General features: G+C 33.1%; 2 protein-coding genes across 2 annotated transcripts in view; both read right to left on the bottom strand.

Moving 5' to 3' along the window:
• The window catches only part of LOC146917845 (uncharacterized), a 32,623-nt gene extending 22,948 nt beyond the window's left edge, over nt 1-9,675 (bottom strand). The window contains exons 1-3 of the mRNA XM_085719607.1: nt 9,342-9,675; nt 3,274-3,551; nt 641-1,763 (exon numbers count right to left, since the gene is read on the bottom strand). Coding sequence (XP_085575733.1) covers nt 641-1,763; nt 3,274-3,551; nt 9,342-9,518 — 1,578 coding nt within the window. The 5' untranslated portion in view covers nt 9,519-9,675. The remainder of the gene's footprint in view (nt 1-640; nt 1,764-3,273; nt 3,552-9,341) is intronic.
• A 4,869-nt stretch (nt 9,676-14,544) lies between these two features.
• On the bottom strand, nt 14,545-17,711 carry LOC146917846 (uncharacterized). Its single transcript, XM_085719606.1, has 7 exons — nt 17,379-17,711; nt 17,185-17,243; nt 16,696-16,913; nt 15,967-16,540; nt 15,674-15,794; nt 15,513-15,589; nt 14,545-15,257 (listed from the first exon to the last, which is right to left on the bottom strand). Exons 4-7 carry the CDS (start codon nt 16,054-16,056, stop codon nt 15,234-15,236), a joined length of 312 nt encoding a protein of 103 aa, XP_085575732.1. The 5' UTR covers nt 16,057-16,540; nt 16,696-16,913; nt 17,185-17,243; nt 17,379-17,711; the 3' UTR covers nt 14,545-15,233.
• Between the last annotated feature and the right edge of the window lie 407 nt (nt 17,712-18,118).

The following is an 18,118-nucleotide window of genomic DNA, read 5'->3' on the forward strand; positions in this document are numbered from 1 at the left end:
AACAAAATTTTTTAAATTGTTTTTATCAAATTTTCGTAGAAGGAGTTTTTGTTATTGCCTTTGTTCTTCTATTTTGGTCCTATAGTTATTTATTTATTTTAACCATGGTCCTATAGTTAAATAAAAAGACATTTCTTACGTAATTAGAAAGTGTGCACCAAAACATTATAAGATATAATATTGTTCTTAAAAAAAAAAAAAGATATAATATTGTTATCATATTTTTTTATCAGATGCGCACCAAATATACGATAGGATAAGTATATATATTATATCATTATCATATCATTATCCAACTTATCATATCATCTCTTTATCATATCATACGCATCAAACATGCACTAAGAGTTTAAGTTATATACATCTTCATCATCAATGTTAAAAAGTTTTACACATATATCTAATGATATGTTTTCACAACAATTAATGAGATATGATAAATCATGTGTTTTTAATCCATTAAATGAAATGATGTAGCAACATATTATTTGAATGTATGTATAAAAAAACAATTACACTAACACTGCATATAAATTAAACTCGTATAAAGGAAGAAAAAAATTGTGACAATTAATAACATTGTTAATGTATAAAGCAAAAAAAGGTAACTTAGCAGTTAGCATTAGCAACAGTAACTCACCTTATTTTCTTCTAAAACTTTTTGTATATCTTTAGGGTCCCATAACCTACTGCGTTCTCCAGGATCATTTGGTGACTCTTGTCTAACAATTTCTTTCCCCATATCTTCTAGCAAATCATGTAATGTTACATAACCATGCTCATTTATTTTTATGAGAGATTTTTCCACTAACACATTAATGTGATCTTTAATGTTATCACCATGATGGACATGAAGTATTTCTTTGACCCTTGTTAATTTCCATCCTTTGAAGCAACAAGCAATGTCAAGAAAAACAAACTTCTCTTTATCCTCCAAAGCATCAAAGCTCAGTTGTAGTGTCCTTTGGATCTTTTTATGAGGAATTTTTTCGTAACGATCTAGTGCATCTTTACATTGCTCTATTGTCTTGTTAGAAAAGTCAGAACCCATTACTTCCAAAGCGAGTGGATGACCGGAAGCATATGCTACAACACGCTCTAAAACATGCATTTTTTCTGTTGAAACATTGTTATAGCTTGGACTAACTTCATCTTTAAAAGCTTTCCGTCTAACCAACTCAGCAGCATCTATGTCATTCAACCCCTTCACCTCATATGTATGTTCAATCCTATGACATGTTAGCAACCTTTTGTACCGAGTTGTGATGATGATTCGACTTGAGCGATTAAACCATTCGAGTTTTCCAGCCAGAGCTTCTAATTGCTCTAACTCATTAACATCGTCTAGAACCAAAAGTATCTTCTTTTGCTTGAGCATCTGCTCCAATTTTGAAATCCCATTTAGAACTCCTGTTAACTCCATTTTCTTCTTAACTAATTTAGAAAGAATGATTTTTTGGAGATATGGTAACCCATGTTTTTCATGACTTTCTCTAACATTTTCAACAAAACATGAAACATCAAATTCGTTGGCAATCAAATTATAAACAGATATAGCAAGAGTTGTTTTCCCTATTCCACCAATCCCGTGGATCCCTACCATACGGACTGTATCATCCGACCCAACATTCAAAAGGGAAATCACATGTTGCTTTTGGTGCTCCAGTCCAACTTTGTAATCCCCAACAGGTAAGGCAACAGGTTCTATATTTTCTAAGACTTTTTCAACAATCTCCCCAATAAACTTATGCTCAGGCATATCCCTGTCCAATATGAGAAAAGAGGTCATTCAAGTGCATATATTAGGCTTAATTGTGTTTTTCATCCTCTATCTACCGTGATTGTACAATTTCAGTCCCCATTTATTTACGAGTTTTTCCCGCTTATGTTTTCCCCGTGATTTAGTAGTCTCCCTCCCAAAATTTACACTGATGTAACATTTAACTTTCATAACCGTATGATTTTTCTTTAAAATTAAAAAAATGCCAAAATACTAGCTTGTACACTTGGAGCAAATGAAACTTTTAATTAGGGTGTCAAACATTTTGACATTTTTTTAGTTTTATTTTTAAATTTTAAAGGAAAGTCATTAATTGAGTGTCAGGTTAATAAATGATGTCACAATAATATATATTTCTGCACATTTCATTAAAAAATACAAAGCCTACACATGAGTTGACTTAAAAATAGGGACCAAAAGTAGTTATTGAAATTTTTCTAGGGACTAAAAGCCGAAGAAATTTTTTAGAGGGACTAAAAGGAAAAGTAGATATATTTATAGGGACCAATATTTAACCTTAACAAATACAGTATAATATAAATTCTTATCTTTTTGAATGAAATCAACAAAATAACATTTTTATAGTCAAATTTGTTTAAGGTATAAAATCACAACCAAATAGAACCAATATAGTTTTTCCTAGAGGAATGTTAATGACACTCTCATATCATTCATTCTTTTACTGGATAAAATCTATGTATGGCTCATCAGTTCAAATCGAATCCATATCTAAAATATAAGACTACTTTTATTTAAGCTAATAAGAAAATGAGTGGAAGAGAAAGTGTTGAAAAAAAAAAAAAATTGCTAACCTTACTCTATTTTTCTATGGTAGTTGGTGTAAGTGGTAAAGATTAACTCACATGATCTGGATTTAATTGATCTGGACCATTTATAAATTATCTGCCTACGTTGTCTTCTCATTGTTGTCTTCTCATTGACAAAAAAATTAAATCCAGATCATGTGAGTTAATCTTTACCACTTACACCAACTAATCTGCCTACGTTGTCTTCTCATTGACAATGCCTACGTTGTCTTCTCATTGACAAAATTTTTGGTCAGGTAGCCTAGTGGCTAGAATTCACCTTATAAGGTGAATAAGTGGGGTGTCCGGGATTCGAACCCCGACCCCTGCATATAATAATGCATTGTCCTACCAACTGAGCTATGCTCACTGGACTAATATTGCATATGTTAAAGCTATTAAAAGTAGTAAGTTTTTTTTTTGAAAGAAGTAGTAAGTTTTTATTGAAAAACAACGGCTATGTATTAAAAAGTTATATATTTAATATAAATTATAAAAACCTCTATAAAATTTTCAATTCATTTGAACTATCCGTCAAATTGTAAGTATCCTTTTTTTTATATTTAAAAATCTTAAATTATTTGTAACTAAATTATCATTAATTATTTAGTAGAGAGTTTATTGTTATAAACTCAAGTGACTATTTCCATGGACAAATGAAATAAAAAACAGAAGATAGGAATATACCCTTTCTTGTAGTGAAATCCAACCAAATTAGTTACTTGGTGAAGACACACCTTCCATTTATCAAGATTTGAGTTGGCCTTATGTTTATCCATTGCTTCTCCATAACTCTTTTCTAACTTCCGCACAACAGACGGATCAACCTTATAAAATACCGGTAAAACAGAACGACCATTATCTTTTATGGAATCAAGGATATGAGAAAGTTCTTGTAAGCAAAAGGAGGAAGAAGCATAATTTTTAGAGAGGACAACTATGGCCATCATGGACTCATCAATTGCCTTAAGAAGTGTTGGAACACTAGTTAATTCTAGTGAAGAAAATTGGAAAGAAAAACACTATGAAAAAACTAGTGTGTGGGTGTGACTTAAAAATGTCCCACATTGAAGGGTCACCCCAACTAGTAAGTGTTTATATATGGGAAAAGTGACCTCCAAGGGTGTGCCCTTGGGGTACCCAATTTTGTGAACGGGTGAACGCTTAAAAAAAATTGATATATATTTTTTTGTCACTTGAAAATGTTAAATTAATTAATTAATTAATTTAATCATTATCCGTAAGCGCTACGCGTAACAAATAATTTGTTACGATCCGACCCGATCCAAAAGCATATCCAGAAACTTTCGGATATATCCAATTAAGAAACAAAACGCGTTTGCTTAAGGATTAAGCAGACTTAATCCCCAAGTCACTCGTTTTTTGTTACAAACTCTCCCTATAAAAGGAGAGCTCGCCCCATTTGATTCTTTGCACCGAAAATTCACAGTCGATGCTTCCTGTGTTTTTTCCTCTCTTCTCCCTCCGACTTGTTTTTAACATGTTTCTTCTGCTTCTACTCCTTTCTGTCCCTTCGGTATTAAGAGTGTTCTTAAGACCATAGTCCCTTGGTCTTAAGTTCATAGTCCCTTCGATAATATATGATTCTTCGGAATATAGAGTACTATTAAGATCATATTAAAGAATGATCTTAACAGTATATATATATTATTTTAAAGAGAAATGGTGGTATCACCATATTTGAGTGGTCGTAGTGCCATATTCATGTTTTGGAGAAGTTAGAATGGTGATAACACCATATTTGAGTGGTCTCAGCACCATAATAGAATGGTAATAATACCATATTAATTTGAACGGTTTCGAATAGAGCGGTTACGTACCGTATCGAGTGGCTTCGATCAAACGATTGAGCCATATTTTGAGGGTGTAATTCTCGAACGATTTTTCTACAGTGCAGTAGTTAATCGAACAGTTGTAGCTGGGCTTGTTTTATCCTGGAGGCGGCGTGGTTGATAGTCTACCTTGCACAACTTTGGGTAGTGCCACGAAACGTCTTAAAGAGAGCGACCTGGTCGTGACTCAACCTAGTAACAACTTCGGTAGATGATAGAATTTTGGAAATTCAAATTTAACAGTTTGGAAATCCAAAAAACAACAATTTTAAGACGTTTCAATCTGCTATGTCTACCGGAGATGTTACTTATTGAGATTAAATTGTCCCTAAATAAATTATGGATAAATCAAGCTATAAGAATTACATATTTCGACTGACAATGAAGTGTTTGTTGTTGTTATAACAACAACACTAAAAAGTTTAAGATTATCATTGATAATCATAAAACAGACAAGTTTGTTACAAAACTTAAGAAAATATTTGAACGGAAAAGAAAATAACGTGAAGTTGTTATTTTGTTATTGATGTAATCAAAAGTTTCTTGGATGAAACTTACTGACACGCACATATTGTTTTTATTCAATAACAAATGAAAAAAAAAGGATTATGCTACGGTGCCTACTCTACCAAAAATTGTCTCTGTACAGAATATGAATTGATTTACTGTTGGTAAATTAAAGCAATAATATATATATATATATATATATATATATATATATATATATATATATATATATTTAATAAGTTATTTATTATAACTATTATTGGAGCACCAATTTTTGGTAGACGGGTATAAACTTGAGCACTCAAATTATTTTAAGATTTTGATCCTATAAGAACAGGTCTATTGACTTGTACTTGTATTTTTATTGGAAAAGACTACCTTTTTTATGGTATATTAAGAATTAAAATTCTCCTTCTATTTTATTAGTTGTGTGATTTTAATATTTGACTCATGAACAAGCGATTAATTTTAAACTTGAGTAACTTGGACTTAATTCCAAGTTATATGGTTAGACAATTTTATTTATTGCAGTCAAGATATATGAACCAAAAGTTCATATAAATCAGAATTAGAGAATATGAATCTCTAAACATAATGATATGTGTTAATTTGATGACACATAAATTAGAAATGATAAAATGATATTTTTATCATATTTATTGATGACTGTGAACTTTGGAAAAATAAAATTGATATGCTTGAATGTTCAATTTTTTATAACGAAATTGAAATTTATAGAGTACCCAAGTCTAAGAACAAAAATTCCAATTAAGAAATTTTTGAAGAAAAGACAATCCAACTTGTCTTATTTTGAACTTGGGATTGTCTGGACTATATTTAGATCCTGGACCCCAAGAGAGTTGAACTCACTAGTAGAGCCTATGAATATGTATTCATCGGGTATGCGATAAATAACGAAACATATAGGCTTTATGACCTAAATGTTAAAGTGATCATAGAATTTAAAAGATGCCGAATTCTATGTAAATATTTACCCCTTTAACTAAAGAATAGTGGAGGCACTAGTGGGGGCTCTAATGGGAGCACGACATTAGTGGGGGTAAAATAAAATCCCTTCTAAAAATTAAGAACTAGTGGGGGCACTATATCTAATCACATTCATGTAATTAGAAATAGTTATGAAAACATCATACGACATGTTATAGAACCTCAAGGAGGTAAGAAAGCTAAAATTGCTAAAGAGTATGAACTTGGTTTATACATTGGAAGAAGATTCATTAAGCCTTAAAGAAGTTATATCCTCATTGGATGCTGAATTATGGCAAAAACAATAAACGATGAAATGAATTTTCTAGAGTCTAACAAAAACATGACACTTGACTTGTCTCATAGTTGCAAAACCAATCGGTTGTATTTGGATTTTGGAAAAAGGAACTAAAACCTGATGGTACGGTTGATGAATACAAGGCTTTCCTTGTAGTCAAAGGTTTTAGACAAAGAGAAAAATATAGACTTCTTCGACATTCATTCACCAGTCACGAAAATCATATCCATAAGAGTACTAGTCCCTTTAGCCGCCGTTTATAACTCGATAGTACTCCAAATGGATGTGAAAGTTGCCTTTTTATGGTGAACTAGAAGAACAAGTCTATATGGAACAACGTGAAATTTTTTGCAATTCATGGACAAGAAAACAAGGTCTGTAAGTTAGATAATTATTTGAATGGTCTAAAATAAACTCTTGAGGAATGGCATGAAAAAATTTGACATTCTAATGTTATCGAATGAGTATAAAGTGAATGAAAGTGACAAATAATATTTGCACGATCATATGTCTCTATGAAGACGACTTGCTCATATTTGATTTAAAGATTCATGTTATGAATTATGTGAAATCATTGTTTATCAACAACATTGATAAGAAAGACCTAAACAAAAAAAATTTGAAGTAATTCTTGGCTTCAAGATTACTAGATCAGAAAAGATAACTTTTTTGATAAATCTCACAAAGTTGAGAAGATCTTAAAGAAATGTAATTATTTCACCGTAAACTTGCAATCACATATTATGATCCAAGTGTAAGAACACTTGATATGGAATTAGAAAAACAGAATATACGAGCATCATTGGCAACACTTAGGTATGCCACTGAATGTATTAGATCCGACATTGTCAATGTCGTGAAACTCTTGTGCAAGTTTACTAGTAGACGGATGGGAAGCATTGCCATGCTATAGAAAGAGTCATGAGGTGTCTTGAGAAGACTATGACTCTAAGATTACTTCACTAGGAGTAACATATTGTACTTAAATGGTACAAGATATAAAATAGAACATCTTTCAGATGAATATTTAGCGACTAGTGTTTGCACATTGAGCATCACTAGAGGAGTTGTTTGTTAAAACAAATGATATTGACTCAGTCCACTATGGAATGAATCTGATAAGAGAACACTAGAGAAAACTAGTGAAGAAGCAAGTTGGCTAAGATTCTTGCTAATCCCTTCATGGGAGAAACCGTTACCGGCTGTGTTAATTCATTGCGATAGTACCGCGGCTATTGCAAAGATTAAGAATCGTTATTACAATGGTAAGAGACGACAGATAAGGCGAAAACATAGCACGATTAGAGAGTGTATCTCTAAATGGAGCGGTTAGAGTTGATTTTGTACGTACGAATGAAAACTTAGCTGATCCTTTGACGAAAGGACTTAATAGAGAGAAAGTCCAAGAAACATCCAGTAGGATGGGACTAATGCCTATAGCCCACAAGTGATGGTAACCCGACCTACATGACTGGAGATCCCAAGAAATAGGTTCAATGGGTAAAAACAAGTCATGAAGTGGTAGAACATGCTATGAGAGAAAGAATATAGAAAGCATGATCCTGCAGCGAAAGAAGGATGAGGTAATAGTAACTCTTAATGAGATCTATACTCTATGTTGAGTGGGGTACACAGCTACAGGAGTACCCTTGATAGACTCACCTATACGAATGTGGAACTTAGGCCAGTCCTATGGAATTTCGAGGCATAATTCCTAGAGCATTCGTTAAAACCGGGATACACGTGCAGGGCCTTAAAACGCACGGGCTTTTAGAATACTCCTATGAAAAGGTTTGTGTGTGGATTCTATGTCTGAGATAGAGTTCAATGCTGTAAGCAACTCTTGTTAAATCAGAATACCTTCCACTATGCTAAGGTTCAAGTTGTTGGCGACACCTTTGTATATTAGCAAATCTTATGGAAACGTTTTACGTTATTTCTCGAAACCATTTTGAAGTCAAGTGGGGGATTGTTGGAACACTAGTTAATTCTAGTGAAGAAAATTGGAAAGAAAAACACTATGAAAAAACTAGTGTGTGGGTGTGACTTAAAAATGTCCCACATTGAAGGGTCACCCCAACTAGTAAGTGTTTATATATGGGAAAAGTGACCTCCAAGGGTGTGCCCTTGGGGTACCCAATTTTGTGAACGGGTGAACGCTTAAAAAAAATTGATATATATTTTTTTGTCACTTGAAAATGTTAAATTAATTAATTAATTAATTTAATCATTATCCGTAAGCGCTACGCGTAACAAATAATTTGTTACGATCCGACCCGATCCAAAAGCATATCCAGAAACTTTCGGATATATCCAATTAAGAAACAAAACGCGTTTGCTTAAGGATTAAGCAGACTTAATCCCCAAGTCACTCGTTTTTTGTTACAAACTCTCCCTATAAAAGGAGAGCTCGCCCCATTTGATTCTTTGCACCGAAAATTCACAGTCGATGCTTCCTGTGTTTTTTCCTCTCTTCTCCCTCCGACTTGTTTTTAACATGTTTCTTCTGCTTCTACTCCTTTCTGTCCCTTCGGTATTAAGAGTGTTCTTAAGACCATAGTCCCTTGGTCTTAAGTTCATAGTCCCTTCGATAATATATGATTCTTCGGAATATAGAGTACTATTAAGATCATATTAAAGAATGATCTTAACAGTATATATATATTATTTTAAAGAGAAATGGTGGTATCACCATATTTGAGTGGTCGTAGTGCCATATTCATGTTTTGGAGAAGTTAGAATGGTGATAACACCATATTTGAGTGGTCTCAGCACCATAATAGAATGGTAATAATACCATATTAATTTGAACGGTTTCGAATAGAGCGGTTACGTACCGTATCGAGTGGCTTCGATCAAACGATTGAGCCATATTTTGAGGGTGTAATTCTCGAACGATTTTTCTACAGTGCAGTAGTTAATCGAACAGTTGTAGCTGGGCTTGTTTTATCCTGGAGGCGGCGTGGTTGATAGTCTACCTTGCACAACTTTGGGTAGTGCCACGAAACGTCTTAAAGAGAGCGACCTGGTCGTGACTCAACCTAGTAACAACTTCGGTAGATGATAGAATTTTGGAAATTCAAATTTAACAGTTTGGAAATCCAAAAAACAACAAGAAGTGATGGTGTGATTTCTTCGCCTTTTTGAAGCTCCACGTCATCCATGAAAGTTCTGACTCCTTTGTCATCAAGAGCTTTCTTGAGATAGCTTGTGAAACCATTACGAGTATCCTCACCTCGAAAGCTGAGAAAAACATCGTACTTGAATTGATCTGTGAGGGAAGCCATGATGAGTGAATGAATTGGTTTGATGATTATGAATTGCAGAGTTTAGAGTATCTAGAGTCAAATGATAAATGTGGGAGGAAGACACACTTTTGTTGGTAGTGATGAATATAAATTGCAGTGTGTGAACTTAAATTACTTTGGAGTCATGAAAGAGCAATTTCCCGGCAATTTCCAGTATTGATAAAGCAAAAAAGTTGTCAAGAGCAAAAGTAAAGGGAGGAGACCCACCACTTTTCATAGTGGAGCTAATAATGAAGAGTCTATTATTTTTTAGGAAAAGGTTTACAAATGCTCTAAGGGTACTCTTTAAAAGTTTAAAATACAGTAGAAACTCATTAAATTAATATTCGGTAAATTAATAAACTCTCTAAAATAATAAATTTGTCCGGTCCCGACTTGGGCCAATGTAAAAAATTGAAAAAATCGATAAAATAATAAGATAATAATTTTTCGGGAGATCCCTTTATAATTTTCGGTCCCAAGAAAATCATAAATTAATAACTGTACTTCAAAAGTCATTATTGATTTCCAATGTATATGAACTCAGTAGTTACTAATTTACGTTGAGTCTCAAGGTTCGCTGCAACGTAATTCTAAGAGGCATAGACTAATTTGCCTTTTTGTTTGGAATGTACAGTATAATTACTTAAAAACTCTTTAAATTAATAACTATTAATTTATCGATAAATTAATAACTCTCTAAATTAATAAATTTCTCCGGTCCTAACATTATTAATTTATAGAGTTTCTACTGTAGTAAGATTTTATGAAACTGAGTTCATTTAATGCATTGGAAATTAAATTATTAAACTTTTTAAATAAATACATTGAAATAATTGATTTATTTAGAATTCTTAAAAAGTGTCATAAAGACAAAGACCCTATTTTTTAATATGGAGCAAGAGTTTAATCGTTTTAGTTTTGTCTCTATTAAAAAGTAAGTGATGATGTCTCCACTAAATTAACGATTTAATAGAAATACTAGTAAAGTTAAAACGTATATTGCACATTCAAATGTATATTTAGTTTTTTTTTTTATCAAAACAAAGTTAACTATTATCATTAATCAACCAGTGTTCAATACAAGAAGGATAAGAATCAAAAATACGGTGACTAGCCCAAGAACAGGCCGCCCTAGCTAAGCTATGAGCAACCATGTTCGCTTGTCTCCTAACAAACTTCACCTCGAAGTTGGAATGCAAAGACAACTGAAAAATAATACTAGAAACAATAGCATAAAATTTTGAATCACCGTGGCCCGGAGACGATAGCGCTTGCACTAGAGTAGCTGAGTCGGACTTGAAGACAACCCGGTCCCATCTGTTTCCAACAGCAAAGTGAATGACATCGAGTAAGGCATCGAGTAATGTATATTTAGTTATATAATCAGTTTTTATGTTGTCTCCAATAACCGAAACAATTAAAATGGTATAAAAGATTAACTGTGGAATGATTTTTTGGCCATAAATGTGGCATATATCTTAAAAAAATTATACATAAAAGGGAAAATTACACTAACCTCCCCTGAGGTATATGTAAATGTAACTTACACCCCCTCTATTTTATAACTTAGCAAAGACCTCCCTTATTTGTTTGTTAAATGGCTCTACAAACCCCTATGACTAACGTCCACTTAACTTTGCCAAACGTTTGTGCTTGACAGCTCTCTCTGTAACTGATATACAAGAGGTAACCAACAAAAAGTTCCATTGCCGTAAATAAATCAATTCCAGCCGATGATGATATACCAATGAAAAGATTTAGACCAAACAAGCTAAGCACATATGATTCGGTGACAGATAAATTATCACAAGCAACAACGCCACTTCTAATTTAAAAACCCAGCACGTCCAATGATTGTAAAGACAGTTATAAATCACAACAAAAATCAGCATGATAATCCATCACTAAGCAGTAAAAATATCCATATCCACCACATACAGACTAATTGGCAACATTTTCGGTCTTTGAAACCAGTCTTTGGCCCATATGTCATAACGACAACTGAAACGCCCTCCTTTTTATTTAATTATTTTAATTAGTTTTAGAATATATTTATATATTTATATGATGTATATGAGGGATATATGATTTGTTGAAATTAGATGTCTTTTTATAATTTAGTTAATATATTTTGTTGAGCGATATTTAGTTTTGTTATATGTTGGTATTTACTAGCATAATATATTTGTTAATTGTTATAGATATATATTTGTTATTTGGTGTATTATTATATATTTAGTAGAGAAATATTATTTATTAGAATATGAGGATTATTAGTGTGAGTAAAATTGGAGGTTAGAATAGAAAGAAGAATAAGTTGTTGGGCCTAAATAGATTTGGGAAGAATATTTTAGTATTATAAATAAAGAAGCTTAGGATAGAAAGAGTTTACCAAAAACCGCTTTTTGGAAAAGAGGAGAACAAGAAAGAAGAGAAGAGAAGAGAAAAGTCAAGAGAAGAGGAGAAAACCTTAGGAAAGAAGAACGCTGCTGCTGATTCAGGAATTAATCTAAGGTGAGGGTGAGACTATCTTGCATTAATATTAAGTTGTTAAATCATTAGATTACATCTAACAAGTTGGGGAGAGTTTGTGAGAATTTGAGAATTAGGGTTTTGAGAGAGATTTGATGATTAGATGATGAAAACTTGTTGAATTGATGTAGAAATTATGTACAAACCTTAGATAATCATTAGGATGATAATTAGAATCAGTTTTGAGGTTAGCACCATGAGATTAGGTGAAACTTGAAGAAAATCTGCATTCTGCTTGAATTTTGATATTAAAACTGGTATTGATTGGTGCGGAATTGGTCTTAGGTGCAAACACGAAAGTTGTAGGTATGGATGTTAGCTTTCTAATGTCGTTGGTCTCACGTCAAAACGATTTATAGAACTTGAGTTATGGTCAAATTACTGCACGTAGGTCATAGTGAATTTTTATGGACTTTCAGCACAACTTTTCCGAATTTAAGATGAAAACTGGTATTGATAGGTACAGAATTGGTCTTAGGAGTAAACATGAAAGTTTTAGATAATTTTGTTAGCTTTCTAGTGGCTATGGTTTGACGTGAAAATGACGTTTTGTCTTTGAGTTATGATGAAAATACTACAGGGAGGTCTTTGCGAAATTGTACGGTGACAGCATTCTCTGTTTCATGTTTTTGCGTTTTGTTCATATGTTTCTGTTTTGAATTGATCTTTGTTGTAAACATGAAAGTTGTTGATATTTGTGATATCTTTCCAGTAGCTTTGGTTTGACATGAAAATATGTTGTGAATAATTTATTATGTTTTTACAAAGATACATAGTGAATTATTGTTGATGTTTAAATACGATGTTATATGAAGTTGTTTATGATTGATGAATATGATGTTTTAAGATGTTGTTTATTATCATTTGATATTGTTATATTATGATATGACATGAATTATTTATGTGATCCATATGTTGTCAAGATGCTAAGATGTTAAGACGTTAAGATGATAATTGATTATGATTTGATATGATGTTAAGTGATAAATGTTTGATATGTTAATGATGTTTTATGTTGTTAAATGCATTTTGTTGAATTATATGTTTAATTTGTTGATTGTGACATCTCACCCCTTTGCTTGAAAATGTTGCTCTTCGTATGGGTAACTTGCAGGTAACCAACATTAGTTGCGGTCGTGAGTGGACTCCTCACAAGTGTGTGTCTTTAGGTGCTCTAATACGTAACGGGATGGGACTTTGACTTTACTTTCTATTCCTTACGTATTGTTTATGAATTTTTATGAATAAATAATGAACTAAGACTTTGGACTTTTATGATGAGGCCTGCGTGCCAAAGACTATTTTAGATGATGAATAATTCCGCTGCAAAATATTAATTAATTGTTGATTGAATTTTGAAGGATAAATATTAATTTATTCCATTTATGATTTTTAAGAAATGTGACATTCCGTTTTGTGATGAAAAACTCTGATAATTGTTATGTAATTTTTATGTTGGAAAAACGGGGTGTTACAACAACTCATTCCTTGCTCCAATCTAATTTACATATTTTCATGGAGAGATTAAACAAAATTAATTGAAATGATGTGAATAAATGAAATTTTAAACACATGAGATGATGAGAATATTCAAGGTGGGTCCAAATTTGGCTTTGATTAAGAATTCAAAGGTTTTAATAGATTGAAAATCTGAATGAAACATCAAGGAGCAATATATGGATGGATCTCTAGTCTCAAGTCTCAATATGTTTGCATTTTGAGGGAGATCCACCACTCCCATGTTTCTCTTTACTAATCTTATCGTCAGTTTTCCCAAGAGGTGAAGCGGCAGACTACAATTAATTAGGGAGGGTCTAACCATTCGAAACTAAGGAGATGGATGAATGGGTACTTATATCTATTAACGATGATTCATGGAGCTTTGATGTGTGTAATGGTTTCAAGGAGCGAAAGCGAATATTAGAAATCAACACCAACGGTATTGGATGGAGATATAACGGCAGGGGTTGTTGTTGACAATTGAGAAAATAGAAGGGGTGTCCATTATATTTACACAAACCTGAGGGGAAGTGAGTGTAATTTTCCCTACATAAAATAATATAATTTTGGTATTCTATTAATTGTTTGGAGTAAATGATGGCATATGATCTTGTCCACTATTAACATGTCTGGACTTGTCCGTGTTCATGCCACTTTGTCTTCTTCTAAGAGTTCTGGGATTGTGAAGGGTATAATTGTGTGGGTGTTGAGGAGGCTAAAATTTATTGTATCATTCGACTTTCGATGTTGAGCAAAATAGACGATTAATTCAATGACATATGACCGGATAGTTGAATATATATATATATATATGAATATAAAACTAACCATGTGTCTAGGCATTAGCATTTATACATGAGTTAAAACAAATCCCTTATAGAACAAGACGATGTCTCACACTTGCTAAGTCAAATGATCATTTTCCCTCAAAAAAGAAAAAAAAAAAATCAAATGATCATTTTTGGAGTGCACCTCGAAAAAACATTAAACATAGAATAAAACCAAATCTTATAATGAATAATACCTCAAAAAAAAAAACCATGTTGTTTGCCAATCAGACGTGCGCAAACCCGGGACATTTTATTCAACATCTATCCCCAAACAACTTGTTCCAAATTTTTGGAAAGAAGGCCGTCATGTATAATTACTGAACAAGCATGACTTGCAGAATACTTTCCTCCATTGTAATGCTTCCATATCCATCTATCCTTAACACCTTGATTCACAACCATGTTTAACTCAGTGAACATATTCATCTCTCACTGAAATAACTCCCTCCACCATGACCCTGCCCACTTCCCCTCAATCCACTCCCCCATCTCCTCCACGTATGCATTTCAAATATTTGAAACTGATATAAGCCGACTAAATCTTGAAGCCAATGAACCACCGTGATTCCAACTATTATACCAGAGATATGTTTCCCCTCAGTTCTCGACCAACTTCGATATTGGGTTTGATAACCATCCACGTACAACACCACTATCCTCCCGTCTAACGAGTTAATAGCCTTCCATCATATAATGAGGGATAGGAACTTTTCACACTTGGCTGTGTGTATGGTGTTCTAATCCCCACCCCCTCTTTGTTTACTTTTCTTACACACAAAAATTCCCTTGCTATGCACAACATTACAACGCAATCATTTGCAACAATGGAATTAACACTCGTCTTCTTTGGTCACATGGCTGAGCATTCTTGACGCTGCAAATATAACATGTTATAGAAACTAAAAGAATAAGAACTTCATAAAGAAAATTAATAAATAACTACTTTGAAGTAAATGCCAGAGGTTCTGCAATCAAAAGTTCTGACGTTCTATCAAACTGCTAGGTTCTGCTATTCCATAATAAATAACAAGCATAAATTCAGAATTCTGACTCGTATTTTCATGTCCCTAAAAGACTGATACTCTAAAAGAACAAAGGTTTATCAGTGAAGAAAAAGAAAGAGACTCACCAGTACATAGTGTCTACAGAAGAAACTACCTTCTTGCACAATCTTTTCCAAAATCTCAATCTGTTCTTCACCTTCTCCTATTCGGAGGATAAGATAAGTTAGCTAGATTGTTTATTACTAAGAAATCGTGAGAATTATAATAAAATAGAATTAGAACATACCAAATATAGAGTCAATCACACTAACCAGTTCCACCAATGATGAAGGATCGTTATCCGATGCATCCAAACAAGTTTTATCCACAGTGGTTTCCTCAAAGGAATGGCTAAGGCTTTCTTTTACCTGCATTGAGAAACCAATTAACAAGAAAGAAATTACTTAAACGAGAGAAAAAAAATTGCTTTTACAATAAACATTGCTAATGAAAGGTACAAAATAAAATAATAAGTGGATATCAATGTATGATTTTAAGACCAAGTCCAAAATTAAAACAAAAACAAAATGGCAGGTATACCTCTTGAATTAGGGAAACAGAATCAAAAGATCTGCAGTCGTCAGAACATCCTCTATTAGGTTTAGACATGTCTACTATTGTCCATATCATCACTGCCTTTTGTGAGTGTAAAGTTGAGCACTCATTTTGCAGGCTTAAAACATGACGCAGACTTTTGGGAAGTCATTTTCTGAAGGTTAACATCAGAGCCGAGCAACAATCTCTCAGGTGCTGACTGTGCACGAGTATGTGTCAACAAACTATCCGTAAAAAAGACAACTTTCAAATCAGGGCTTTCAGTGCGGCTGACAGAATGTGGAGGGCAGATCTTATGTACTGACGTATTAATAACATTTGGTTAAATACTCACATAATGATTCGTTCTGCTTTCTGCTTTCTGAATTAAGATTTTACTCACACAATCAGACAATGTTGTACATTCTTTCTACGCGTGCTTTTCCTTTCTGTGCTATCTAGGCAGTCTAACTCAAATGTAAGTTGTTCACCGGCAGTTAAATTCCAATGGATGTTGATGAAAGTTACAAGCTCTTTGGCTAAAGGGCTGTGGTGGTGTCGCCTCTGGAATATCAGAACCCTTATATCCACACAAAAAAATAATATCAAAATTAAATTGATGAAATCAATTCTTTTGCAGAAATCATACTTTCAAACTTCTCTACTTAACTAGAAGAAGAAAAAAAAAAATATATCTGAGCAATACACAAAGAAAAGCAGTTGAAAAAATGTTACCTTAGGATGTAGATAATATAAATTAATCAGCCTGGAATTAACATATTTTCTAATAGCCATTCAAGCAGATTGTTTTGACTTCAGAGTGATCTTCTACAACTTCAAATAACAAGTTTATCTTCAAATCCGGCTTCAAACATAAGCTCTTATCAACATAAATAACCATTACAATTTCTATTCCTTCAGGAAGTATATACTTCATCTGCTCTAGAATTTAACTGAAAATAAAACAAACTACAGACTCAATCACTTCCTTAAACCATCAATCAAAGGAAAAAGATCCTCTATAGTCTAAAATTCAACTGAATATGGTGCATTTTAATGTTGACAATGTTGGATCGTGGAAAATAGCATTTCGTTCAAATTTCTTTGTGCTACATATTTTAAACTGTTTTAAATAAATAGTGTATTTTTACTATTATTAGGGGTAATATTTTTTATTAGGAGTAATCTTTTATTTTTATTAGTACATCTTCAGTAGAATCTTACCTTTTACAGATCAAGTCTGGCACAAACTTCTCCAAAAACTCAACCAGTTTTCACTTCTTCTACAGAGAGATGAAGCTAATTAACATGATTAGTTAGCTACTCAATTTATTAATAACAAGAATACGAACATACTAATCTTATAAAAAAACAAACTTTCGACAGAATGTAACAGAGTAAAACCACTTTAATCTCACCATGCAACGATGGAAATTTTTCATGCCTTGCATTTAAACTAGCATTGTTTGGATTGGTTTTCCAAAAGAGTGACCAATGCTCTCTTCTAGCTGGGGCTGGACAAGATTTCAACTAACCGCCCAAACCGCCCGTTTCGAATGGCCCGCAGGCAAGCGGGTCGGTGTGGGCGGGTCATTCGGGCTATTCGGTTTTGATAAAACGGGCATGAGTGACTTGTTACGGTCGGTTTCGGTTGGATAGAATTGAACCACGACAGTCCATACCCGACCGATCCTGCTGCCTAGAATAAATAAATTATTACTCCTCCTGTATGTAAGGTCCCATCCTAATGAAAATTGGCATTTTATTAATTCTTGAGACCCACAACACTGACACTTCACATTCTAAAACCCCTTTTTTTCTCTTCACTTCTTTCTTTTCACAGTATGACTTTTTCAACACCTATCTTCCCCTCCCTTTCACGTTAGTTCTCCAGCTCCTCCATTCCTCCTCCTCTTCTTCTTCTTCACAATTCTTCTCTTTCTTCTCCAAACTCCATGTATGCAAGATTCAACATTTGCAGCAAATCTGTTCAATTAAAGTTTGTAGATCTACACAAAATTCAACATTTGTTTCAAACAAGAAGATAATTCTTGGCCAAAAGTAGATCTTAGTTGCTGTATAAGTTTGTTTTTTGAACCAAATGTTGGTTTTATAGGTTGAAATTCATTGTTTTGAAGTGTCTTTTTGTTTGGAATTT

Source organism: Medicago sativa, chromosome 6 (assembly GCF_051527215.1).
Source record: "Medicago sativa cultivar Bolivia chromosome 6, Bolivia_mono, whole genome shotgun sequence".
Classification (NCBI taxonomy): Eukaryota; Viridiplantae; Streptophyta; class Magnoliopsida; order Fabales; family Fabaceae; genus Medicago; species Medicago sativa.

Coding starts and splice junctions, on each gene's coding strand:
- LOC146917846 (XM_085719606.1), bottom strand. CDS start 16,056: ATGATATGGACAATAGTAGACATGTCTAAACCTAATAGAGGATGTTCT. Junction 15,795..15,966: donor CTGTTTCCCTAATTCAAGAG/GTATACCTGCCA, acceptor TTCTCAATGCAG/GTAAAAGAAAGCCTTAGCCA. Junction 15,258..15,512: donor TCTGTAGACACTATGTACTG/GTGAGTCTCTTT, acceptor TTATATTTGCAG/CGTCAAGAATGCTCAGCCAT.